This window comes from Ambystoma mexicanum, chromosome 8, assembly GCF_040938575.1.
Source record: "Ambystoma mexicanum isolate Mex_15411 chromosome 8, UKY_AmexF1_1, whole genome shotgun sequence".
Taxonomy (NCBI): Eukaryota; Metazoa; Chordata; class Amphibia; order Caudata; family Ambystomatidae; genus Ambystoma; species Ambystoma mexicanum.
The window spans coordinates 1,193,148,986-1,193,176,915 of NC_090929.1; the positions used below are offsets into that span (position 1 = coordinate 1,193,148,986).

The 27,930-nt window shown below is 46.5% G+C and overlaps 1 protein-coding gene across 6 annotated transcripts in view; it reads left to right on the forward strand.

The window, feature by feature from the left end:
* ATAD1 (ATPase family AAA domain containing 1) overlaps nucleotides 1–27,930 on the forward strand; it is a 791,357-nt gene that overhangs the window by 541,926 nt on the left and 221,501 nt on the right. For all 6 annotated transcript variants that reach the window (XM_069611287.1, XM_069611289.1, XM_069611286.1 and 3 more), the window contains one exon: nucleotides 19,873–19,923. In XM_069611287.1, coding sequence (XP_069467388.1) covers nucleotides 19,873–19,923 — 51 coding nt within the window. The remainder of the gene's footprint in view (nucleotides 1–19,872; nucleotides 19,924–27,930) is intronic.

Here is a 27,930-nt window from a genome sequence, read left to right on the forward strand (position 1 = left end):
TAGAATTCCGATTCTCTCGAGTTCGAGGCCTCTACCACCTTTCTCGACGCCTTTTTCGATGGCTTCGAAGCCTTTAACGTCCGCGTCGACGACGTCAACGTTTTCTCAGCCAATCATGACGAATTTGGCCCCTTCTGCTCTGGAAATGGGATTTACACCATTTGCAAGACCTGATCACTCCAGAGTCTTACCATCTATTTATGAAGAAGGGGAGGATTTGGATCAGGAAAGACCTTTTGAGTTGCAGGGATCTGCAACTCCTGTACCAGAGGAATTTACTTCTGAGCAAGGTAGGTTGAAAGACCTCGAAGAATCCTTACAGGAAGCAAGTGGGTTGGACACTTCCCCAGAAGTGGAATTTGCCAGACCAGACCCAGGGGAACATGCTGAAACCCCTTATAGAACCTTGATGGCAAGGATAATAGAGTTTATGAGGTGGTCCACACCCTCACCTGCTTTTCAGCAAGACGACCTCAGACATCTTGGTCAAAGGTCCAAAGGAAGATCCTGTGGTGCCATTTCATGCGGCATTACAAAGGAGAATATTGGCAAACTGGGAAACACCTGAGGTAATCCCGGCGGTTAACAAAAAAATTATCAGCTAAATATATGGTGTCTTCTGCTGACCCTGAATATTTATCCAAACACCCAACTCCGGAGAGTCTGGTTGTTCAGGCAGCTACTTCATCAGGTAGTAAATCGGCTTACCCTACTGTTCCACAGGACAGTGGTGATAAGAGATATGACTCTATGGCCAAAAAAATCTTTTCTGCATGTAGCACGGCGCTGAAATCCATCAATGCTACTTGTACGCTCGCAAGGTTCAGCCACACACTTTGGGAGTGAGCTTCATCAGCAGCTGACTGCCTCCCGGAGGGAGAAGAAAGGGAAGCGTTCCTAAACATCAAGGATGGTAAAGACGCTATGTGCAAATCCCTTCAAACTGGCATCGATTCTGCTGACAGCATCAGCAGGGCCATGGTGGCAAGTACAACAACCCGGAAATTTGCTTGGTTGCGAAAGTCTGGTTTTGCTCCAGATGTGCAAAGCAGACTTTTGAATATGCCCTTTGACGGCTCTTCTTTGTTTGGTAAGAAGGCGGATGACAGTTTAGAGAAACTACAAACATCAAAGGCAGCAGCAAAATCCCTGGGAGCTGCAATCCGTCAGACACCATATCGCCCCTCAGGAACCTCTTGGAGAGGTAAGTCCTTTCGCTTCTATTCCGCTTTCGGAAGAGGCAGAGGACAGCTGGTTCAAAGGGGTCAGAAAAAAATTCACCCGAGGTGGACGGGGTAAAAATACAAAAGCAGCAGGTGCCTCTTTACCCTCGGCATCTGCATCAGCCGTCTCCAAACCGCTCTGAGGACTCTCCTCACAAGACACCAGTATGGGGCAGGTTAACTCAACATCTGACGGAATGGCAGGCTATTCCGTCAGATGCTTGGGCATTGGAGACAGTTGCCCAAGGTTAGTGCCTGCCTTTTCTATGCATCCCTCAGTCATCCACCGGGGAACAGCTCTCTGAAAGTTCCAGATCCGCTCCTCTTGCAGGAAATTGTAGACCTGCTAGAGAAAGGTGCCATAGAACCGGTACCTGTAGCGGAGAGGAACAAGGGCTGGTACTCCCCCCTACTTTCTCATACCGAAGAAAGACGGAGGACTGAGACCTATCTTGGACTTACGAGAATTGAACAAGTTCCTCAGGAAGGACAAGTTCAAGATGGTAACTCTCTCTCAGATCCTTCAGGCCCTCGAGCTCCAGGACTGGCTGCTATCTCTGGACCTCCAGGATGCTTATTTCCATGTGCCAATCCATCTCAAACACAGGAAATACCCAAGGTTCGCAATTGGCAGCTCTCATTATCAATTTCGAGTTCTGCCATTTGGGCTGACCTACGCCCGAGTGTCTTCACCAAGCTAATGTCGGTAGTGGCTGCAAGTCTAAGGAGGGAAGGGATTCACATCTACCCCTACCTGGACGATTGGCTGATCAGAGCTGTATCTCCGGAACAAGCTCAGATTCAGCTAGATTATGTCTGCCACTTCCTTCACAAACTGGGCTTCTCCCTCAATTTAAAGAAGTCACAGATGATACCATCACAGAGACTCCAGTTCATTGGAGCGGTCCTGGACACTTCCCTGGGAAAAGCCTTGCCACCAGAGGTGAGGGCTCAAGATATTCTGCAGATGGGTCACCAAGTTTCAAAATGCCCAACGTCTCCCAGCCTTCGACTTTTTGAGGTTGCTAGGCCTCATGGCATCCTGCATCTTCCTTGTGCCAGAGGCTCGCCTGAGAATGATATTTCTTCAGTGGGCACTGAGAACTCTGTGGTCGCAATTCTCAGGGAGAATGACAGACCTCCTTCAGGTTCCGGACAAGGTGGCTTGAGACCTTCAGTGGTGGGCCTGCCAGAAAAACATCTTGAAGAGGGAACTGTTTTGGCAACCATGGCCAGAGAGAACAGTAGTCACAGATGCCTCACTCACAGGGTGGGGGGCCCATACCAACGACTTGACCATCAGCGGTCGTTGGTCTCCATCCGAGTCCAGACTACATATCAACCTGTTAGAGCTGAGAGCAATCAGACTAGCGCTGAAAGCATTTCTGCCATCTGTACAGGGGAAAAATGTCCTGATAATGACGGACAACACAGTAGCCATGCACTACCTCAACAAAAGAGGAGGCGTAGCATCACTGCCACTGTGCAGAGAGGCAATGCAGCTCTGGTTTTGGGCAATTCAAGAAGGAATCTCTCTATCGGCAGCTCATCTAGCCGGAGAGAAGAACTTGACGGCGGACGCTCTGAGCAGGCAGGGCACAGTCTCCCACGAGTGGGAACTAGCTCAGGAAGTCCTTCAGGAAATCTTCGCCCATTGGGGAACCCCTCAAGTGGATCTGTTCGCCACCAGTATCAACAGGAAGTGCGATCTGTTTTGTTCAAGGGAATTTCCCCCGAGAGGAGCTCTAGGGGACGCGTTCGTAGTGGACTGGAAGTTTCCACTCCTGTACGCGTTTCCACCAGTCCCTGTCATTCCTCAAATTATCAGGAGGTTGAGAAGATTCCGGAAAACCATGATCCTAATTGCCCCGGACTGGGCCAGGAGAACGTGGTACCCGGACCTTTTAGATATGTCCATCTGCCCTCCAATCCGTCTTCCACTCAAAGAGAATCTTCTCTCGCAGAAGGGAGGTCAGGTTCTCCATCCAGACATCAGAACCCTCAACCTTCACGCCTGGCTTCTGAAAGGGTGAGGTACAAGGATTGGGACCTCCCTGATGACGTCATGGAGGTGTTGCTTTCGTCCAGAAGGCCAGCAACAAAGTCTTTATACCGCTGCCGTTGGAACTAATTTTGCAGCTAGTGTAGAGAAGGGAATATCGACCCTTTTTCATGTGGTACACCAACGGTGTTATTGTTTCTACTCTACTTGGCAAACTCAGGCCTTCAAGTTGGCACTGTAAAAGGCTATCTCACAGCGCTTTCAATCTTCAAGCGCACTGCGGAGGAACCATCGTATTTCAAACTACCTCTAATAATACAATTTCTCAAGGGATTAACTAATGTTTATCCTCCAAGACCATTCCAAGTTCCCTTATGGGACTTAAATTTAGTCTTAAACTTCCTAATGGGCACTTCACTCTTGTTCGCTGAGATTTCTCGCGCTTAAAACTGTCCTATTGGTAGCACTAACATCTGCTAGGAGGGTGAGCGAGCTACAAGCTCTCTCCTGTAAACCCCCACATACAATTTTTCACAAGGACAAAGTTGTCCTACAGGTGAAGCCTAATTTCCTCCCAAAGGTGGTTTCTGAATTTCATATTACTCAGAAAATTACCTTACCTTCGTTCTACCCTCCTCCCCATCCGGGGAAAGAGGAAGAAAGGCTACATAGGCTGGACCCAAGGCGAGCTCTGAGCTTTTACATCAGCAGACTGGCTAGGATTAGGCAAGCAGACCAACTGTTTGTAGGATACTCTGATCACAAGTTGGGATTACCCATAACAAAACGAACCATTTCCAGGTGTATTATTTTGGCCATTCTGGAATGTTACAAACTGGCAGGGAAAGAGCCACCCCAAAATCTTAGGGCTCATTCAACCAAGGGTATCGCAGCCTCTTCGTCCCTCCAAAGAGGGGTACCGGTCCGAGACATATGTGCCGCTGCCACATGTTCGTCCGCACATACATTCACAAAATTTTACAACCTGGATTCCTCCACTAGTCAAGAGACCAGATTTGGCAAAGCCGTATTACATTCGGTTCATTCCTAAAAGGGATACATGACATTACTCCCACCTCCAATTACATGCCACTGCTATGGGAGTCTATCAAAGATAAGGAATACGTTGGAGGACACAATCCCTTCAAAGAATAAGTTACTTCTTACGTTGTAACGTTCTTTCGATGGGATGTTCCTCCGACGTATTCCTTATCGCCCCTCCCATCCATCCCCGCAGTAATACTTCCCTTGTGGTTGCAGCTTACGCTCCTTCAAGGTCAATAACCAATTCAGGCATGACTTTTCTTATGCTACAAAACAGAACTGAGCAACGGACGCCGCGCGTGGCTATTTATACGCGTGATGACGTCGGCGCCGATACGGAGGATGTCGAGGAACATCGGCTCGAGGGACGTCGACGCGCAGCGCCCTCTATTGAAATTTTTTCCAAGGCCAGCAAGCTGGGAGATGATCTATCAAAGATAAAATAGGGAATACGTCGGAGGAGCATCCCATTGAAAGAACGTTACCAGGTAAGAAGTAACGTGTTCTTCCCTTCCGACCCTGTAGAATATTTGGTAACTCTACCATCCGCTTTTTTCCTCCAACCCCTTCCTTTTCCGACATGAACATTGGTTTATGGTCTTGTAATAGGACTGTGTACCTGACATGTCCTGACAGAAGGGTCAGGCAACTGACTCCAATCGCGCACATCTGACGGCCCTTCCTTTTCCCTACAGGAATAAAAGGTGGAGTAGGAGAGCACAGTACGAGCAAGGCGAGCACAGCAGACAGCACGAAGAGACGGCTACCACATGGCAGTTCAAGAGAAGGAGAAAGGCGGCAGGATAGAGAGGGTTGCGAGGAGAGAAGTGACCTTGCCCTTTTTGTCCCAGACCTGCAGATCCTTCGTGCAAGAGAGCTTAAAACCGCAAACAATAGCACAAAGTGTCTTGCAACAGATGTTAACGGTACACGGGGAAAGCCTATGCCAATAAGCAGGAGAGAGGGAAGCTCCTGCACCCGTGGTACTGGCCTAGACGCCAGATAAGCCAACAGCCAAGCGGTTCGACACAGCCGGTGAGTCGAGGGGAGAACCGATAGTAACCAGGCTGTGATGAGTGAGAATCGCAAAGTGACAAGTTTTGAACTAAAGCTGATGACCTTTGAATGAACTGTAAAAAGTGTGAAGGGGAGACCAGCGGCAGAGCGAAAACCGACACCACGTGGTTGCTAACTCGAGAGACTCTGGTCGAGCCCCATATGAGAGAAGCTACAAGTACCAGAAGGCCGTAGGAGGGCTGGCGAAATAGGTCAAAGTGGTCATACAGAGGGTCACGCAAACTCCCTGTACAATCGAAAGACTTCTACAAACACTGAAAGAAAGGCAGGTGAATCCTAACGATACTGGAAAAATTTGAAGTCAAGAGGGGGTCCGCGCCCGACCGAGGGAGATCCAGGGGTGAAGCCATCACCCAAGAAAAAGACATTGAGAAATTGAGGGAGGAGAAATCCTGCAAGAGGGGTCAGAGCCTGACCAAGGGAGATCCAGGGGTGAAGCTGTTGTATCCAATGCTGTTGGACTGATGAAACAAATTATTGCATCTGTGTGGGGGGCAGTGGAGCGCCCTGGGCTGATTACATGGATTTCTGAGATGGAGAGGTGCATGGCCCTAAAAAAAGAGTGTGTAATGCTCATGGCTTCCCGGAGAAATGGTGTAAAATATGGGGGAAGTGGGAGGGGGACGTTTAGGGGGGACTTGATGGCTGTTAAATGGGGTCATAACTGCTTTATTTGTTTTCTTGGTGGCAATTCTCCTGTTCCTTTGTTCTTGTACCCACAAGGTTACCTAATCATGTTATGTTATTTTGAGTTGGTTTGGTTTTCTTGGTCTTTATTACAAAACAATATTTAAGAAACCAGGGAAGGGGACCACCCTCTGGATTCAAGGGGCTCTACTCTGGAGAACATTTTCATTTTGGTTTTGAACACTATTGGCTAACATCAAGAACAAGACATTCCCTGGCACCCTTTGTTTTGTTGAAGTGTGAGGGTCAGGATAGGACGTTTTGGACACAAGGTCGGCTTTTCAGTTACAGATTTCCTGACAGACTGATCCTTAGTTTTGATTTTTAGGTAGGGAAATTCCTTTTAGGATGGGCCAGTTAGGCAGTTTCCCAACCCATTTTGGTTTTAATAAATGTCTTTACTTGAGAATATGAATACCTTGTGTCTGACTCTCATTTCTGATTCCCTCAACATTTTTCGCTCGTTCTCAGCCATGCCAATGGAGAAAACTTGGTTTAAATTTTGCTCACGTTGTAACACAAAATTCCCTTGGAAGGACACGCACCAAGGGACCACGAGGACTCCTAGTTTAAGGCCTGTAGGCTCTTTCAACCGAAAACTCTCAAGGAGTGTTGAACTAAAAGGTGGGCAGCCTATGTAATGCAGGGCGAAAAGAAATCGGGCGAGTCACCAGTCACCATGGAAGACCTTGAGGCAGAGTGAAATGGGCAGTAGTTTCATTAGCGAAACCAAGGAGCAAGAGATTGAGGAAACGTCAAATGTTTCCTCGTAGCCGCCTCCTAGTTCCGTAGGGCCGACGTCAGGTCGTGCTGTGGAGACTACCGCTGGCATCCACAAGGCTGCACAATGCCTGAGGGCCCAACAAACAAATGAACACAAATACCCGGCCGCCCCTCTGCAGTGCCCACAACATAGGTCTCGGAAGCCAGAACAATGCCCAAGGCAAAGCAGTCGAGTGGGTACACCAGGGACATACACATAAGGGCTCAGAGATTTTGATGTTCCCGTTGAACACAGGCCGAAAACCGCAGAAGCCAAAATTGCTAAGTCTATAGTAACTAAACCAACTCCATAAGACGTTGAAATGAGGAAAACTCAGAAATCAGACACCACATAGCCTATCGTTAAGAAACCACACACAACTATAGAAGGCAAGAGTACCCTATCAACTGCTATGCAGAAGAAGGGCACCACAGGTGCAATAGACTTAGGAGATGAGGTATGGACACAAGAACAACACTTCAAGGAATCCCTATGGACTGAGGACAGATTTTCCACCCACTTGTGGAAAATGGGGAATCCTTTGTGGATTTCTGCTATAAACTACCCACAAAGAGGAAGGGGAATCCCCTGGTTGATATAACTAGTAAGAAGGCTGAATTAACACCACAATCTTCACAAGAGGAAGAAGGTGAGAAAGACCTAATAGAGGAGAAGGAAATATACTCCGAAAAAGAGGTTGTTGAAGAGGAGGAGGAGGAGGAGATTGCAGAGGTTGACCCAGAGGAATACACTATGCCAACTCCAGAAATAACAGAAGCGCCTACCGAGTACCAGGTGTTATATGCTGACCTTTTAACAAGGGCAGCAAAAAGATTTGCAATATAGATAGAAGACCCACAAGAAGAGACGGATTTCATTGAGGACATCCTCAAGGAAAGAAAATCTGCTTCACAGGCTTTTTCTTTATTTAAGATTGTAATCAAGAGAATTACCCCATCCGTCGCCAATTCTGCACAAACAAAACCCATTGACCCCAGAACTGAGAATAAATACAGGTCAGCCCCCAATGACCCATTATATATTAGAGGAGAAATCAAGGTAGATTCACTAGTTGCAACTACTACTTGGGAAAGATGGGCGGCACCGTTATCCACAAGTGAATTCCCGCCATGTAACAAAAGTAAAAATATTTACGCTTTTGGTAGGAGGATCGCAACCTCAGCCTTCATGTAGTAAAAATTGCCAATGCTAGACCACTCATGGCAGCTCTCATGGCGCAAGGTATGATAGGGACCAATGGGATGAAATTGAACAACTTATTGATTACGCAGCAGAACCTACTTGATCAGCGATGATGAAGATAACAGAGGGAAAAAAACACATCATACGCAGTGATTAAAAGCTCACTGGATGCCGCAGAAACTACGGGCCAGATTATCACAGGAGCAACAATACTAAAAACGCACATTTGGCTTAGACGGTCAGGTTTCAAACTGGAGACCCATGCCAACCTCCTGGCAAAACCAGTCGAGGATGATTGTCTCTGCAGAACAGCAGTAGACGAAGCCTTAGAAAAAACTAGGAAGGAAAATGATACCTTGAAATGTTTACATCATATTTCAGGAAGGTCATTCCCTCGGAGAGGAAATTACAGAGGGAGACGGTCATTTTGGAGCCAGCCCTACACAACAGCAACTCAATAACACTCTAATTGGAGCATCCCAACCTTCCAAAGGAGCTGCAGTCAAGGAGCAAGTGCTTTCTCACCCACGCGCCACCCACATAGAGGAAGAGCGGGTGGCAGATGTTAGGCAAAGTTTGAATGCAGTACCCTCTGGGAACACTACAAACAACTATGACTACAGGTATAGGCAACCCAACCTTTGGTATAAGCTTGTAATACACAGTTTTGGTAGCGTGTTGAGCAGCCAGTCTTATCTCAAGAGGGGATATGTAAGTTGTAGTGGAGTTACACAAAGATCCACAGTTACAGGTATTCAAATAAACTCATACACTCAAGGTTTCTTGCATAAACAATAATTTATCAGTCAGTTATAAAGCCTTCATTAGAAGGGAGCAATAGAATAGTAACACACAAATATACTTCAATACTATACACTTTGAGTTTCTGAATCAGACAAGGCCCTTTTGGGATGGCCCATTGACACAACCTACACCCACAGGTGACTTCAGTAACAAGCGTGCTGGGGACATTAATACCTTACTGTTGGCATTTAGAATACTCTTAAAAGTTGGTAAAAGGCAAAGGTTATTAGAACACAAGAGACTACAAATATTCCTTAAGTAATGCAGATACTTTTAGAGTTCACTAGAAGAGTCATTCAATTCAATAGGCTAAGCCAAAGTCAATGGGCAAAATTCTTGGACAGGATAAAGCACTTCTGGTAAGTGATGGAAAAGTCTTTGCACAAGTTCTTAGGAGTCTTTGATGAAAAGAAGAATCAAATGCAGGGCCACAAGCTGATTAGACTTGTGAGTTGTGGAAGTTACAAGCACTTCTACAGTAAGAGGTAAGTTCTCTTAGACTTGTTTTACAGTACCGTGGTAAAAATGAAAAGATGCAGCTGATGACTTCTGTTCCTGTGCAGCTCTGCAGATCTCACTGTTACTGGGCCTCAGTCGTGGGGACAAGAGGGGGGGACTCCTGCACTGTACTGCCGCCATCAAAACGGCCAACCGGCAAACTTTACTTTCAGTGGTTGTTTGGCGTTTCAGCTCCTTGTGGTACAGCAAATAGCAATAAGCGTGGTTCCTGGCTGTCAAGGTGGACTGTCCTACTTTTGGAGTCCCGCACTCTGCTGAGGCAGCTCAGGCTTGGTCAGTCCTGTCTAGGGGAAGTCCGGAGGATCTTCCAAAAGGTTTAGACTGGCTTAAAAGTAACAAGCACAATCTGGTGTCCCTCTCCCTGGCTATTCGGTTCCTGCAGCAACTCTGAGGAAATTCAACCAGCTCTGAGATGGGTGTCCAGGTGGCTTACTTTGGAGTTGATTGGTCCCACCAACTCAACGGGAGAAGTCGTCCTTGCAGGGGCATCTCTGTCGATTCGAACTTGGCAAGTAGTCACTGAAGCAGGGCTTCACCGGGCAAACCAACGGTCCAGGAGTTGCAGCAGGCGTCCTCTTCTAGCTCTTCTTCGTTTCCTTCGTCCAGTGGTCGACTCTGCCCTCCAAGCCAAAAGACTCACCTTTTATTCAGTTCTCTACCATTCATTCTAGCCTAGCTGTCCCTCACCCAGCATCCTTGCCGGACAGTCAGCCAGCGAATCACCAGTGTGCATTTGGGTCTCCTAGGAGACTAAGCACAGGAAGTTTCGGGAATATCCCTCACTTCCTGCCTACCCCATATACTCTGGAGCCAGAGGCAGGATTCACTCCTGAAGCCCACAAAGGCGAATGAACAAAGAGACCAAACCTGGTTTAGTGTGCAGAGAAAAACTCTAGCAGGACCTTTCCACAAAGACATGGCGAAAATCAAAGACCAGGGAGACAAGGCACTGCGCTCTAGACACAGGTCCCAGGGTATTTGTGGTTTACAGCCCGTGAAGGTCGCAGCTCATCATGGGATGGTTCAAAATGCAGGTCCTCTCAAGACTGAGTTCACCCACCAGTCTATGGGGGGGCCTTTCGGGGCTCTCCTGACACTTGAAAGAAGGGGCCGGACAGGAGCGAATAACTCGGAGGCTCATTTGGAAGTGGCTGCGGGCAGCTCTACTTCCTCCTCTTCAGTTCTTCTGTTCCAGAGGTCAGCTCGTCTTCAGCCTCAGGATCCATGCCTCTTATGCAGGAACCCAACCAATCGGCACCCATGTACCTTTCAGGACAGCCAGGCCATCAGCTGGAACTGGTTCCAGGCAGACACAACAGAAGACAAAGAACAGCAGAGTTTGAGTCCTCCCCCTCAGTTCCTCTGCTCAGACACACTGGAGCCCTGGCAGGCTTCACAAAGGATTCCTGCTGAAGTCTAAAGTCAAACCAGTACGACATAAGAAGGATCAAGAAGGGGCAAGCAAACAAGAACAGGCGAAAACAGAACACAGTTGCCATTTTGTGTCAATGGTGTATTACCGTGGCTGTGTTTGTAGAGCCTGGGGTTAAACGATTGCACAAAAGTAGGTACGATAAAACCACTGCCACCAGCCATTCAGGTTAGCTTGTCACTGTAACCAAAGACTTATAGGAGCAGTGACCCCTCAGCACTGCACATAAGGTGCGGTGTGCTGATCTCACAATATAAAAGATAGGAAGGTTAAAAATATCCTTCTATAACAGAAAATAAAAAAAGAATCCCAAAGAGCACCCAGCAACACTGCACAGAGTGTTTTGTGATGCAAAAGTCAAAAGACTGATGCCATAAAACCTGGAGGAAAGTATAACTCCAAGAAAAAAAGAAATACAAAGTATTCCAAAAGATAGGGTAAAAGAATGAGCGAGTGTGGAAAAAGATTCCCACTCACTCAGGGAAACAGACCAAAAATACAGTAGTCCAGCAAAAAGTGCTGGGGGATTCACATGTAGAGGAGATTGTGCATAAAAAAGAAAATCTACCTAACAAGAAGCATCCTCCCAGAAAATCTAAAGGTTCTACTGGAGGAAATACAAGAACTACTTCAGAAGGGAGTGATAGAATAAGTACCTGCAAACCAGATTAACACAGGAATTTACTCTGTTTTCTGGTAAAAAAGGACGAATCAATGAGACCAGTCCTAGATCTAATACCAAGAAACCGATATGACAATGTTGGAAGAAGTCATACCCCTACTAAAGGAGGGAAACTTCATGACAACCTTAGATTTGAAAGATGCATACTTTCATATTTCAATGCTCCAGAGCCACAGAACATACCTCTGGTTCAAGCTACTCGACAAACAATACCTATTGATAGTACTCCCTTTTGGAATTGCCTCGACACCACGTGTTTTCACCATGTGTACTCATCGCCCGGTGCTCTGACTTTGTTGATGACCATTTATACTCCTGATACTCAGTTGCCTGCCTTGCCTATCTTGCCTGTACACCTTATTCTCGCTCCGCCTGCCTCCATGGCCCCACCTGCCCATTGTGACGCCATTGCACGCATGCACCTAGCGATTACAATGCCAATGTATTCGTGCTGCCTTGCACCCGTGATGCCTTTGCACGCATGCACCTAGCGATTTCAATGCCAATGTATTTGTGATGCCTTACACCGGTGATGCCATTGCACGCATGCACCTAGCAATTACAATGCCAATGTACTTGTGATGCCTTGCATCTGTGATGCCATTGTACGCATGCACCTAGCAATTACAATGCCAATGTACTTGTGATGCCTTGCACCGGTGATGCCATTGCACGCATGCACCTAGCAATTACAATGCCAATGTACTTGTGATGCCTTGCATCTGTGATGCCATTGTACGCTTAAACAGCTACTGGCCTACACTGTCGCAACGCTAGTGCCGCACCCCTGCTCACTGCCACTGTGATGCCCCCGCGCTTCTAACTACTTGATGCACATACATTTCATCCAACCTTCACGGTGCCACTGCACTTGTGACCATACTGTGCACCCTTTAGGCGCGCTTGTTTTCTCGCTGCTCCGTGCCATCTACCGCCTTTGCGTACTTGCACACTGTTACTATGGTCAACAAGCAGACGCATATCGTCTGCATCTGCCGCGCTCTGTGCTGCACCCTCTTCCTAGCTGCACTGCTAGGCCCTACCCTCCTCAGTAGTAACACTCGACTTGCAGCCCTACCACTGACCCACCCACCCACACACGCACCCTCCTTCCTGCGTGCCACAACGCCCAACCACCATGTCCACTGCCCTTCCTACTCCATGCCTCAGTGGCACCTTGCGCCACATTCAGCAGCCAAACCCTGCCCCAGCTAATACCACTGCCACTTGCCCTAGCAACCCTTACCTTAACTCACCCTCCCTTTGGCTTGAACACTTTGCATCTAAACCCACCCCCAACCAACCATGCATCGGTCCCGCTAGGAATCTTCGACTTGGTTCTAGCCTACATCATGCCTCCTACCACCGCACCAACATTAACTTACGGACTAACTCATCCCACCCAGATCCAAGAGTACCCACCCCCTCTTCACCTTCCCACACCCACAGTGGATGACAATCCTATTGCCAGTAACCAACCTCACACTCCTACAGCACCTCTAAAGGCTGCTTTAATCAACACCAGGTCACTTACAGCGCACGCACTCGATGTAGCTGAACTTATCACTACACACGACCTCGATTTCTTAGCTGTGACCGGAACCTGGCTCCATGCAGCCTTAGGCCCTCTCCTATCCCTAGTGATCCCTGATGGCTACACAATTATAAGAGGTGACCGCAACTCCGGCCAATCCAAAGGAGGCGGTATTGCCTTCATACACAAAAATACCATTAGTCTTCGCCCTACCACCACTCCAAATCAACTCCACCGAACTGCTCACAGTAAAGCTAGCGATCACCCACAATCAGACTATAACACTCCACCTCATCTACAGACCACCTGGTCCTCTATCGACATTTGCTGTAGATCTCTCATGTATCCTTGCCGATAACACTGTCTAAGAGCCAAATCATTCTACTTGGCGACTTCAACCTAGGGTACCAAGACCCTCATGATACCCCCGCGCACGCCATCAGCAACCTGCTACTGAACTTCGGCCTCACACAACATATCAATACACCAACACACGCTAAGGGTAGGATCCTCGACTGGATTGCTACATTAAACTGTGACACCGCCATTGCCTCCAACCAACCATGTACATGGACCGACCACCACCTCATCACCTTTAGCATCCCTACCAAAATGATCCACACCACCACTGATATCGCACCTGCCACCGCCACAAAAAACAAGCACAACATAACCTGCGCCAAATTACTTCCACTTATCCTCCCTGCTCTCAACGATCTCTCCAGCTCATGTTCTGACCCTACAGGCCTTGTAGACACCTACAATCAGACCATGCTAAAAGCCCTTGACCTAATTGCCCCATCCAAACTTCGTATACCTAGACCCCGAGCCCACCTCAACTCCTGGTACACGCCACAGCTAAGAACCCTGCGCAAAGAAAAAAAGAACCTTGAATCACGTTGGAAAAGTAACCGTACTGATACTAACAAAGCTAGCGTTATTCTTGCCACTCTAAATTACAAAGAGGCCAAAAGAGATGAGTATAACAAACGCATCGAACAAGCCCAGTCAAACACAAAGGAGTTATTTAAAATCTTAAAGGAAATGGAGTCACCTGCAACCCCTCCTAACACCTGTTCCAAAGACAGTACCTGGTGTACTAACATTCAAAAGGCCCTCCTTGGCAAAATTACCACTCTCCAAAACAAAATCAATGACAAAAAAAACAGCCTGCAGTCTAGCGTGCAGTACAAAATCCATCAGACCAGTGCTAGCACCAACCGTGATACCCTAAAACCATTTCCTTCTCTCCCTTATCCACTACTGATGTTGAGCACATCATTAATAACCTCAAACCGTCCAATTGTCAGGGCGACTTATGTCCTCCCACCATTATTAAAGAAGCATCGCACAGTCTAGCTCCTTTCATCACCACACTCATAAATTCTTCTTTCAGTACTGGGATTGTCCCCGATAACCTCAAGGATGCCTGGGTCATTCCCCTCCTCAAAAAACACACCTTCGATGCTAATATACCCACTAACTTCAGACCCATTACAACAGTCCCCTTCCTCTTAAAGATTCTTGATCGCGCTGCATACTTGCAGATCCAGGACTACCTGGAAACCAATAATCTCCTGGGACTGAGACAATCAGGCTTCCGCCCTCGGTATGGTACGGAAACTGCCCTTCTAGATCTAAAAACTCAGATCGAAGACCTAAAAGACAAGGGCAAGCTTGCCCTACTACTCCTTTTAGATCTCTCTGCAGCCTTCGATTTATTAAATCACCAAATCCTCTGCCGTCACCTTAAAACGGCAGCCAACTTCTCGGACAAAGCCACGGCCTGGATCACTTCCTTTCTGGAAAACAGATCCATGAGTCTTTTCCCCCACCGCCATGGCTGATCCCGCACCTGTCGCCTGCGGGGTCCCTCAAGGTTTGTGTGTTTCCCCGACACTCTACAATGTGTTCACGAAACCACTCTTTGATATTTTGGACTATCTGGGTGTCACATATACCAATTACGCCGACAACACCCAGATACTCATCCCCATCACAGGTGACCACAAAACTGACACTCTAGCCATCAACTCCATCTATCAAGTCATCCAGGCCTGGATGGCGCTGCATGAATTGTGCCTGAACGATGAAAAGACGGAGATTCTCATCCTAGGCTCTCACCAAAGACTTAGCAAGCTAGACAAGTCCTTCAAATCATTCATAATTGATGGCAATACCATCAAAGTGGCCAAAGATACTAAAACACTTGGTATCTATCTTGACGCCACCTTATCACTCTCGAGACAGGTTAACGCTGTCTCCTCTGCAGCATCATACACATGCAAGCTCATCACTGCATGTCGCCCATTCCTATCACCAGCCAACTGTACTACCTTAGCCAGGGCCCTGGTCCTGTCGAATATCGACTATTGTAACGCCCTCTACCTGGGCACTAACCAATGCAACATCAGCAAACTACAGATCATTCAAAATAATGCCATCAGAGCAGCACTTAACATCCCCAGGAACCTCCACATCTCAGACACCAGACGGAATCTCCATTGGCTATCGGTCTCCCAAAGAGTTTCTCTCAAAGCACTATCACTAACACACAAAAGCCTCTTGCTTCAAGCACCTAGTTACCTGGCCAGCAGATTCTCTCTACACACCTCCTCAAGACCACTCGGAAGCGCCCAAACTAACTGCCTCTCCAGCCAACTGTGAGTGAGGAAATGAGGGAGGGGGCAGAGCAAACCCCAAAAAGGCATTTCTGTATGCCTGGTGCTGCGCTGAGGAGAGTAAAGAATTGGCGGCCACATGTGCCAGGAGCAGCCTCTGCAAATGCAGGGACAAAATTGAGGAGGAGAGGACAGGTTTTTTGCTGGCATGAACAGTGGTTGCGTATGCCTGAAGCAGCCACAGTGTAGAGGAAAGCAGCTGGAGGTGACAGAGTAGGTGTGGGGCATGGCTGTGAACCTACAGCTATGGGAATGTGCATGTTGCAAGGTGCCTGCTCTTGTGGCCCTTTTGAGGCCGGTCACGTAAGCGTGTCCCCAGCCGTGAAGCCGCTCGCTGACAGTAGGTCTATGTTCCACATAATATAGCAGACAAAATATAGCCAATCAACACTCAGAACCTTCCACTCCATCTTGTTTTGGGAAAGGCTAAGCTTCCTCAAACATAGCCGGATTAAAGGAAATAAACTGTACTGTGCCCCTAACTGACATCCATGCAAGCATAGATTGACATGTCATTCTGCTTTCTTCTCCTCACAGTTCATGAGAGAAAAGCAACCTCCTGCCCTATGTGTAAATACTGCCTGCATCGGAACCCTAGCAAACCTGATAGAGTTGGTTGTGGGGAGGAAGAGTGTGGACTAGAGAAGCAGAGGAGAGTATAGAGTCAAGCAGTATTGGAAAGAGATGGGAAAGGATGTAGAGGCTTGAGAAAAAGGAGGGGAGAAAGAGAAAGTTTCCAGAACCTCGGCCCTAGGAATCTTGATGGTCCAAGACCAACAAAAAGGAAGTCCAGATAATCTTTGCAGCATTACCATCTGACCGGTGTCCAAAGGGGCAACTTCCTTGGAAGACCCAAGGATACTAGGTGAGGGTATCTGGTAAGAAAGTCATGGAGAACCAACACCAGATCTTGACTTGAGAAGGCCAAGAACGAAGTGCAGGGCACTATGAATCCCACAGACTGAGAGTGTCTGTTTGCTGCCAAGAAACCTATTTTAAGGGACAGAGGAACGTACTGAAGACGACTGGCCTAAGCGAGTTGAAGAGCCTGAGGAAGACTCTGCATGCCGATTGTATAATTTGTGCTAGGTCAGAAGAAGGAGACAGACCAGTGTTTGGCATTCTTGCAGATTTTTTATCGAAATAAGTAAAACGGCCTCACTATCCCTAATCTCTGGAATTCCCTGCCTGGCATAACTAACTAGAGTCTTCATCATCTGTTCTTTATTCCAAAGCAAACAGTCTGTCCTCCTTCCAAAACTAAGCTGCCCTGACCCCATCACTAAGACAAAACATCAAAAGCCCAGGAGAATGACTCCTTTCTCCTGGATAGCCTTCCCCAGTCTTAATATGCAATTCTTAGATAGTTTGTGCCTAACTCTTGTATTAGCTTTTTCAGTTCTTTTAGGGGACTTGTCCAAGTCTTTGGTTCCCCTTTTTCTTAACTTTGCAAACTTATCCTTCTTGGCCTTTGAGTTTAGCTTACTATGCTTTTCTGAAGTGTCTCTGAAAGTCTCCCTTTCTCAGATATCTTTGGGGAAGTAGTTGCCATCCTTACGTTGTTCCTGTTCTCCGTATTCCTATGGCTATTTAGCTCCTCATGTCTAAGATATCTGATATCAGGATTCTCCTTTTCTGGTTTACTGATCTTCTCTTTGGGGCTAGTATAGTAGACCAAATAGTTATTCTTATTCTCTTGGCTACTTTGTGTATTACTGAGATGACTAGGATGTGTCCTGTAATGAATCTCACTCTCTTGGTTCTCTCTCATATCACTGGGTCAAGTTGGATGAGTACTGTGATGGGTTTCACTCTTAGTATTGACCCATTCACTGGGACGATTCGGCAGATTTGCTGAATGATTCTTGCTCTTATTGGTATTTCTCCATTCACTGGGACGAGTAGGCTGCTTGTACTCATTATACCTGTGTACCCTTCCGGGTCTCTCGCCGTCTGTTACCTTTCGTCTTATGGGTTGGTATCACCGGGCTTGGATGCAGGACAGGGATTTCGATTCTCTTGGTCAGGATGGCTTTTGCTTCCACTTCAACCTCTCTGCTGCTTAGCCGCGGCTTTGCAGGGCAAGTGTTACAGCCATCTCAGCACTGTTGCCATACTGTACAATCCACCTCTCTCAGGTCACGCCACCACGCATCACCGGCTCAGCCTCTTGGGGGTTTTCTTCTCCTTTTCTCCTCTGCCTTACGGTCTTTTGGTGCTTCTTGCAAACGTCAGCTGGTTGCTTCCTCCCAGCAGAGGATCTCCTGGTCTCTGTCCGCTTTCCCGACACTGCTGATTTGAAACTCCCGGGTTTCACATATCCTTGGCAGTGGTCCTCGTTTCCTTTTTATGATACATTGCTGAGTCCTCCCCAGGTGCGGATTGTAGTCTTTTCTCTTCCAGTTGAACACACAGCATTACGTGTTCATTTCTCCTCGTCACAGTATTGGTGGTTTCCAACCACTCCGCGAACGGTATTACTCTCTCTTTTTGTTCTTCATGGCAGTTTTACCAGTTAGATCTCCAGGTTGTATCCTGGATCTTATGGCACAATAACAAACAGTGGCTTGGTTTGCTGGGTCTTTCTGAAGCCCTGATGTTACTGTTGGTTCAAGAGAAAGGGCTTTAGGGAGTTCCTCTGTGGAACAGGACTCCTTGTCCCCAAGAGTGGAGTCTCTCCCTGGGAGCTCCCGCTTACCGCCACCCCTAGGGGGGATATTGCATTGCAGGCTCACTTCCTTTGTTTCACAAGGAACGGCTCCCCCCTGGGGAGAAGTGACTGAATCCTGCGATTCCTCAGAAATCCCAAACCCTACCCTGTGGGCTCAGTTGAACTTTGTTGAAACTACTAGTAAACCTTTACTTGGTCCCAAGTCGTCAGTTGAACCCCAGCCATGGCAGGGCCCTGATTGGCCAGTCTGCGTTTGTGGTCTGGTCCGCACATTTAAGTAAAGGGCCAACATATTGGAAAGTAAAATAAAAGACAATGGCAGAGTTAGTCTTTTTGGTAATTAACTGGTAATTCTTTTTTGCTCTGCAACCATAACGTTGCTTTTACCCAAAGTTTCTTTGCCTGAAAATATGCATACATGATCATGTTTGTACATGAGAGACAAATGTTATCATTCCCATCAGGCATGTCATCAAATCCTTTAATATGTATTTTATTTTTGTATCCTTGTTATCAGGCACAATTTCTGGGCCTCACATCCTTTTCAAATGAAAGGGACCCTCCACACATTGGAGGGGTGGTCAAAGGGGGGCCTGACTGAATGCTTAATAGCTTTTGTTAAGTGGTCATTTAGGGTTTCAATTCCCAACGACTGCTTTCCTTTGTTCTGTGCAACAACAAATGAACTTGTCCTTTGATAACCCGCCACCACTCGCCTCTAACCTGCATTGCATTTTCTAGTATTTTGCCACATATTGATGCTATACAGGTGAGGCTGATAGTGTGCACATATTTCCTAAGGAAGTATCAGTCCTCACAAACTAAAGTATGTGCCACTTGAAATGTTAACATAGACCGCCACCAAAAAAAGGTATTCAATTATGTTACTTTGATTTATCACAAGCATGCGTCCCCTTGCTTTTAACTCTTTGCTGTGGATCAGTAAATATGCTTGGAATTTCAAGGTGAAGTTATGTTATGCAACATCAATGATAAAACAAGGGAAATCATCCATTGGAATGTGTATTAGAAGACCTTTTCTCCATTATAATCTATTTACCAAAACAGCAGTCTACCCCAACAGAAGTATTTTATGTATGTGTTTATTCTTCCCTTTCCATGTAGTCCGTTTTATGCTGCAGGGAAACATTGTTGCAACAACTGAAACTGCTTGACTTATAGTTTCCACTTCGCTTTTGCGTTGGAAAAACGTAAACAATACGATACCAATATGCTTTTGTTAACATATTCTGGCAGGTTTTCCCAGCTGTAAACAAGGGTGCCCGAAACATTATTTTGAAATGTCCTCAAGCATATCTTCTCCCGGCCCTGATTGTTTGTATAAGTACATCAAAGTGTTATCTCGGTCTTTAGCATTGCAATATTGTCTGATCGGTTTTAGTGGGACTGTGGGTTAATTACTTTTAACAACAACCTGTCAAACTGTTGATTTTGGTAAACGGGCAATCATTTCTTTTGCCAAAAAGGTATATGTGCATCCTTTGTAATCCCTTTGTCCTGAAAAAATAAGATATATTTTTTCGTTTCAGTCATTGGAACAGAGAGCAGCAATCCTAAAACTTATTTTGAAGAACGAAAATGTAAGTAAAGCATTTTTTTATAGTATTGCTTAAGTATATGCTAAAGTAACTCTGCGGTATCAAAACAGCTTTTCATGGCTACCTACACTACGGCATCATTGTGATGGTTTATTCTCGAGAATTCAAACAATGGCAAGTTATTGCACGTTGAATCAGACCATAAATGACCGTCATGAATATACTCCCTCTATGTAGACTGAGAATTCTACTTTTCATGAAAGTTATGCTATCCAGTATTTGTACTGCACCCTTCACCATAGTGGTTTTACAGAGCCACCCCGCCATCATATTTTGTTTTAGATAGGAAGATGATAGTGTCTATCCAAATGTAGCTTTCTCATAAGTAAGTACATGTTTTCAAAGACATTTCACGTTATTTAGATTCACTTTTAAGCCAATTTTCCTTCGCCAATAGCTAGATGAAGCCATGTTTTTGGTCTCATTGGCAAGGGAACACATACAGGCTGATTTTCTAATACATGTAAAGTGCATGCACGGGACCATGAACATAATCACTTGCGTGCTGTGTGTTCCCCTGCATGTAATTATAAATATCCTCAAATTGGAGAGTTAAAGGAAATTCTAAAATGGAAGCAAAATCGCTTGTATTCTTCTTTTTTCCTCTTTGTTGTGTGAACAAGTAAACTCTGCTGTTAAAGTGGACTTCCAAAATCAGCCATGGTGGGAGGATTTTGGGAGTCCACTTTGTTTGTCGTAAACGGGGAAGACACTGAGAGGTTAGCCGAAACCCAATCAAGGTAAGGTAGCCGAGCAGTCAAGGCTTGGTCAGTATGTGTGCTCTAGGGCTACAATGAGTCCACACAGAGCAACACCAATTATTCAGGTTAAACCGGAAGTATATCAAAACACATTTATTTATTACTTCTTTAGTTACACAACAACTATATATAAAGCACTAGTCAAGATAGGGGCACAAATACATATATAACACATATACTCCTTCACCATTAGGAGAATAGAATTGCATATGAATTCATTACCATTGCAATACAGGTGAGTAGTCAGATTTCAAATAAGTAAAACCAACATAAGAACAGCTTCCTTCAATCTCAATGAGTCTAACCCTAACCCTTAGATGGTATAGGACCGTGTGACCAAAAGTCAGAAGTTCCAATGCACACCTTCTTCAGATAAGGTTATTAAGAAAGGACGCTGTGGTGGTGCTTTTATACATTTTTGAAAGTTAGATTAAGTATTTAGCAAAGTTCAGGTGAGTACTCAGTTCAATCCTATTCACTAGGATAGACCTAGGAAAGGATCCTTAACCCATGTTCCACCACCAGAGGTCAGGTCATAGTATATTGGGGTCAGGACCTCACGGACAGGGGCACCCTATGGGAGACAGGGGGCTTTTGCTACATGTATGTAGACTAGCACCCCTGGCTCGGGATGTTTCGCAGTTCACACAGAGCAACACCAATTATTAAGCTTTACTCGTAAGTATATAAAAATACAGGTATTTATTAGGTCTTGCGCCAAGCATATAAAAAGCACCGATAAGTATTGTCACACAAAATGTTATAGAACATATATACAAGTTCACCATTAGGAGAATAGAATTGCATATGAATTAATTACCAGTGCAATACAGGCTAGTAGTCGGATGCAAGGAAAATAAGCAAAACCAACACAAGAACAGCGTCCATCAATCTTAAGTCCAACCCTAGGATGATACTGGACATTGTGCCCAAAAGTCATCATTTCCAATGTATAGCTTCTTCGGGTAAGGTCATTAAGAAATGATGCAGCGGGCTGTGGTGGTGCTTTTAGACATTGTTTTAAGTTAGGTAAGTATTTAGCAGAGTTCAATTTAGCAACTCAATCCTATTCACTAAAGTAGGCCTAGGAAAGGATCTATAACCCAGGTTACACCACAGAGGTCTGGTGCGGTTGAACTCCCAATATATGTAGAACTCCAAACTGCCTTTAAAACTGTCCCAAGAAATCTTCTCTGGGATACTTTGGATTATTTGGGTATTCCTGAAAGTCTTAGTAATGCAGTTAAGTCTCTATGACATTGGAATAGTGCTTGCATTCGCTGGGGAACTCGTGGACAAACAATTGACCCCCGTGCCCCATTAACATCGTAGTGAGGCAGGGTTGTGTCCTGGCCCCTTTGCTATTTTTATTGTATATTAATGGCATAGCACACCAGCATTACATGCTGCAGCAAAAGATGCTCCCAGTCTGGGCAGCATGAATGGTGTCTCCTTCTATTTACAGATGATGCCGTTTTGCTGGCCAAAGCACTGGCTGTGTTGCAACATCAAGTCAATGTAGTTGAGTTTTTATGCAACGCCAAAGGTTTGCGTATCAACCAATTTAAAACAAAGACCATGATCTGTGCCCCGGCGGTGTGGGCCTTTTGGCCAGTTTTAAAAATGTTAAATAACCATTTACTGTAATTGGTCGACTTATTTAACTTATCTTATCATTTAACTTATCATTTAACTTTATCTTGGGTTGACTCTTTCCAAGAATTTGAAATGGTTTAAACAAATTGAAAAGAGCACCATGACCACCTCACGCATTGTGGTTTAATTGTGAGCCTTGCATTTCGCCCGGAAGGTAATGCATCTTCAGTGGAATACGGCTCTGAATTGTGGGGCTACACTCCTTGTCCCTCTATCCAGATAGTGAAGTACAAATTCATAATGCGCCTCCTTGGTTTACCATCAAGTGTACCTTCTATTCTGGTGGTGTGGAAGGTTGGAATAACCGAAATAAAATGACATTATGTTGAAACCAGTGTTGTACTGGGTTAAAATTTGAAACTCTGAGGCGCTTGCATTGTCTAGAGAAGGAATGGAGGAGGCGCTGCATAGATCGGGAGGAACGCAATTGCTGTTTAGGCATGTTAAAACCATGTTACTAAACATTGGGATTGAAGATTTATAGGAAGACCACACCAAGTTTGGCACTGTGTATAAACGTAGTATCTAAGCCGGTCAAGTGGCACAGCGAGTAGAGCGCTCGCTTTGACATCTGTGCAGAGCCTGTTACCGCAGGTTCGAATCCCGGTGGGGCCAAACTCAGCCTTTCATCCTTCCGAGGTCGATAAATGAGCACCACACACCGTGGGTAATTATAAGCAGCGCTCAGATACCTGAGGGTTCGTAGCGCTATATAAATGCCTAATTATTATTATTATTATTATCAAAAATAATTTTAATGGTTGGGTACGGGAAAGATGATTGAAACTTGTTATGAAGGAAAAATGGCAACTAACTACTTGCATGTTAAGACAAATTGGGGCCTGAAACTGTATCTTGATCATCAGTCAACGCCCATGTCGAAAAGCACTTTAAGCAAGTTTCGCCTTAGAATCTTACCACTTGCTCATCTTACTGCCAAATGGCACAAGAACCTTTCACCCTTGCACCCTGTTTGTTCCATCAAGATTGAAGATGAATTGCATTTTATTTTTCATTGTCCCACATAATTCGCTGAGAGGTCCTAATGGCTAAAACCAATGTGGATCCAGAAGTAAGAACCATTTGTGCTGCCCTTGATGTTATGAAACAATGTCCTACTTATGCAGTTTTTGTGGCAGTTGTAAACTTTTTTAAATTTGCTTTTAGAAAAAGGATTCTTTTCAAGTTAGTGAATATTTAGACTAGACCTCAATGTAGTCCACGCTTGAAAAAAAAATACAAAATCTGAAAATAACTTGTTTTTTATGTCAAATAGACAAAGAAAAAACTCTTGGACAGCATGGACCACAGTACTCTCGGCAATCGTAGCGCTGAAGTATACGCTGCATACACCGCGGGTATCTCATAAGCACATAGTGCTAATATTTACTCGGTCTTGGAGACACCGGTTCACAATCCAATCTGGGATTTGTGAAGCACCACGCTTTGACTCACAGATTGATCGTGATTTCAATGTTCAATTGTTGACTTACAAGCAAGAGAGCAATGTATACTATATTTTTTTGTGAGAACCTCTAGCCATTAAAACCCCGAAAGAACCGCCACACAATAGGCGGGGAAACACGTGTCGGGATCAGGCTGAACATTAGAAATTTAATTTTGTGACTTTTATGTCAGAGTTTGAATGATTTTTCCAATTCAAATTGAAGAGACTTTTCTAAAAACAATTAATCAAGGCCAAGAAGGCTAAGAAAACCAAATCAGTTGTCTTATCCAATAGTTTTTTCTTTGTCTATTTGACATACAAAACAAGTTATTTTCAGATTTTGTATTTTTTGTTAAAGCGTGGCCTACGAGGTCTAGTCTAAATATTCATTAGTTTTTTTCTCTCTGCAGTCTGAGAGGTATAGACCTTTGTCCTGCTGCTTCCACACATACAACAAGCCCATAAGAGTAGCGCCGGAATCAGCTGAAGACTGTGCTGTGATTGTTTTTTCTTTTCAAGTTAGCTGTAATGGTATTTTATATGCTGTTTTGTGGTGTATTGTACATATCCATTGTCACATTCGGTACCTTCTATTATGTTTTTTTCTGTTTTCTATCGATTCTCTGAGCGTGTTTATTGAATATGTAAACAGGAGTGGGGTAACCCGCCGTATACAGTTGCGCTGAGGCACAAAATTAGAAGGAAATTCGGCCAGCCGCGCTGCTAATAGTCTATGGCATTCCCCAAACCACAAAGTAAAACAGAGTATACAGATACTTTTAGCACTTCGCGCTTCGCAACAAAATAGTATTCTACTTCTCTAAACTCTCCAATAGAGTATCATCAATAGTGGAAATTGAGTTATAAGCACAATTACGTTAGTGTACAAGTCTCAAGAAATTTCTTGGAAGTTTTCCATATATTTTTAATATTAGTTCTCCAGCATGGGCTCTGGCATGGATTCACATGCTGATGAATATTCCCTGTCATCAGGCTGGGAGTCCTCGGTAAAGAAAAAATCAGTTTTTCATTTCTGAACTGTCTTTCTCCTAACAACCAATCACCGAGCTCTGGGTCATACTGCCTCAATCCAATGACTGCCCTCTACCTAAGCCCCTCCTCAGGCAGCCATCTTCAGATTTTTACTGCAAGTTCAAGTGTTGGGAGTCCTTGTGTTTAGCTCTGGAGCTTTTGCTGTGTTTTTTTGCTTTTTGGAAGAGATTTTTCCGTCAATCGAGCCTTCTGCCATCGATCTACCTTCCGATTAACAGGGACCCGTTTTTCAGATTCTTCAGCGCCCCTCAAGGGCGAATTTCATCGAGTTTCTTCTTGGAGGCTTCTAGAAGATTCTTAAGGCCTGTGCCGCATGGACCATGTCGGAGGAGGAGGAGGATTCAACACGTCTTTTCAGGATTTGCTCCGACTGCGGCTTGTGGAATGTCTTTTCGGACGACAAGCATTCCCAGTGTCTTTACTGCTTGTACCCATCACACAAGGAGGAAGATTGTGTGTTTTGCCAGGAGATGGCCCCTCGCACGATGAAGGATCGGCACAGGCGGCTGAACGAGTGGCTACAGGTCAAGGCCCCTGCTCTGGGTGGGTCCCAGCAGCATGACTCTTCCAGTTCCAAGAAGGCTGAGCGGGCTTCTAAGACCTTTGAGGACGCCCCTCCTGTGGGGGTCCAACAAAAGACTAAGCACTGCGAGTCCGCTGCCACCAGGAACTCCGTTTCCACAGGCTCCTCGGCAGCCATGGCGCATTCGTCGTCTCCAGCTTCAGTCACCAGTCAGCGCTCAGGATCTTCGGCCAAGAGGAAGTCGGACCATCCAGGGAAAACTCAAAGAGAAGCCCATGACCGACCTGCCAGGGAAGGCCAAGGGGCATCGGAGCACGGACCCTCCCCCTAAGGAGAAAGCCAAGCAGGACAAGAAGGCCTCACAGGACAAGGCTCCGGTCCTGACCGTGAAGGCCCAGTTACACCCGGCGAAGGCCCAGCCTTCCGTTGAGGGGGTGGTGGCGTCTCTTGCGAAGGCTGCCGAGATGGCTCCGCAGGGCGCAACCTTGAAGGCGAGGGTATCCCTTCCTACCAGGAGGGAGGCTGAGTTTCGGCACATAGAAAAGACCTGGAGATGAGATGGCCATCATCTCCCTGAGACCTTCCCCTCTGGAGGTGAAGAAGGGGGTGGGAGGAGGGTGGTAGCCCTCCAGGATATGGATATCTCCTCTGAGGAAGAGCTTGTTCGCCTGCAAACCATCCAGGAGGATCCCTACGACGATCACGCCGACGAAGGCGAGGATACCGTCGAGGAAGAGGAGCACGGCAATGAGGGCCTGGGCTCCCAGCCGGTGCCCCAGCTGCCTATTCCGCCTCAGCTGCCAACTCCGCCTCAGCTGCCCACTAGAGACCACTCTGCACTGCATACTCTGGTCTTGGAGATACAGACGAGGATGCCTATCGCGCCGGCGGCCCCTCCCGCGGCGCCGGCCGACCCCCTGCCGACAGGGGAGCCTCCGGCCAAGAAGAGGAGTACAAAGAGGAGTACACCCTCCACCTCCTTGCCACCCTTCGCACCCCTCGCCCATCTCCCATACGGGCACGGACGACGATGACAGGATGGGGGGACCTCCTGTCGCCACCTCCCAGATATTCCCTGCCGGACGAGATAGGCTTGTTCCACACGATGATCCCCAGAGCTTCGGAACTCTTCGGGCTTGCTCCAGATGAAAAGGAGGGATTCTTATATCAGTGCCACGAGGCGAAGAGAAAGACCATACTCTCGGTACTACTCCTGGATGACATTTGGGATGAAGGTTTGTCTCATGAAGAACCCTTTTACGGCCTCCGCTAAGAGGGGTCGCCTTGAGAAGTAGTACAGTGTGCCGGATTCAGTGCCCAAGGGCTAGCAGGCCCAACCGTCTCCGGACTGTGTGGTGTCAGCGGCGTCCAAGAAGTCGTCCTCGGCTGCTTCTTCAGCAGCAGCATCCACCCCTCCAGACAGCAAGGGCAAGAAGTTAGATGCCATGGGACGATGAGTCATCTATACTGCGGCGACGACCATCAAGGCCACCAACGCCCTCGCCATCGTGGCACGCTACGACCGGGAACTGTGGTTCAAGATCACTCCCATCCTGGACTTCCTCCGCAGCGACAAGAGGTCAGAAGCGCTGGAAATTCTGCAGGCAGGCGAGGTGGCGTCGGGCCACGCCATCACAGTGGCCCCGAATATTGTCATGATGCCTACCCCCGGGCATCAGGACCAAGGCCCTCAGCTCCGGGAGCAGACATCCAGACATTTGTTTAAACCTCAGCAGCCCCGGCTAGGGGCTGTCTGGGTTCAGTCCTGGCACCGTAGGTGCCAGGCTCATCATAGAAGTCCTGGCGCCATAGGCGCCAGGCTCATAGACTTTACTTACCTGATGCAGACCATGCTGCAAAAGAGTCCAAGCCTACATGAGGCCTGGATGTGACTATTTTGTTACAGGGACTATTTTTTACTGGGGCGTGGCTCTAGGGAACTTCTTACCTGGAACTACTTTGGAGGCTATATAAACCACACCCGAACAGCAGCACATGCTTCGCGTTATTCTGCATCCAGCAGCGTGACGCTCACCGTGCATGCAGCCAGCATCCAGTCTTCTGCCACGCCCGCCTCGAATCCGGAGCTCCTAGAATAAAGAAGAAGAAAAGGACAAGGTTAGAAAACAAACTTATTTCAAATTCCTCACCTAATTCCGGAACCATTTCATCTCCGGACCTGGAAAGTACATCAGTCCTGCACGCGTCGCTTCGCCAGCTCCAGCACGGCGCCATACTCACCAGTTCTCACAGCATTTTTCGATCTGGCACTGTCCATCATTTCTTCGCCGTAATCCGGCACCTAGGGGACACAAGAAAAAACAAGGTGAGCCAAGGGAATCAACAAATACAACCTCTTACCACCATAGACTTACCACCGGCGGTATTATTCCATAACTCTCCACATTTTCATATGCCGCATCTGTAAAGATGGAGAAAAACAACACATTAACGCATGCAATAGTTACCGCACAGCGTTGGGTAACACAGACTCTTACCTGAACGCCAGCAGCAGCTACGAGACCTTCTCACGAACTCAGCTGCTGCCC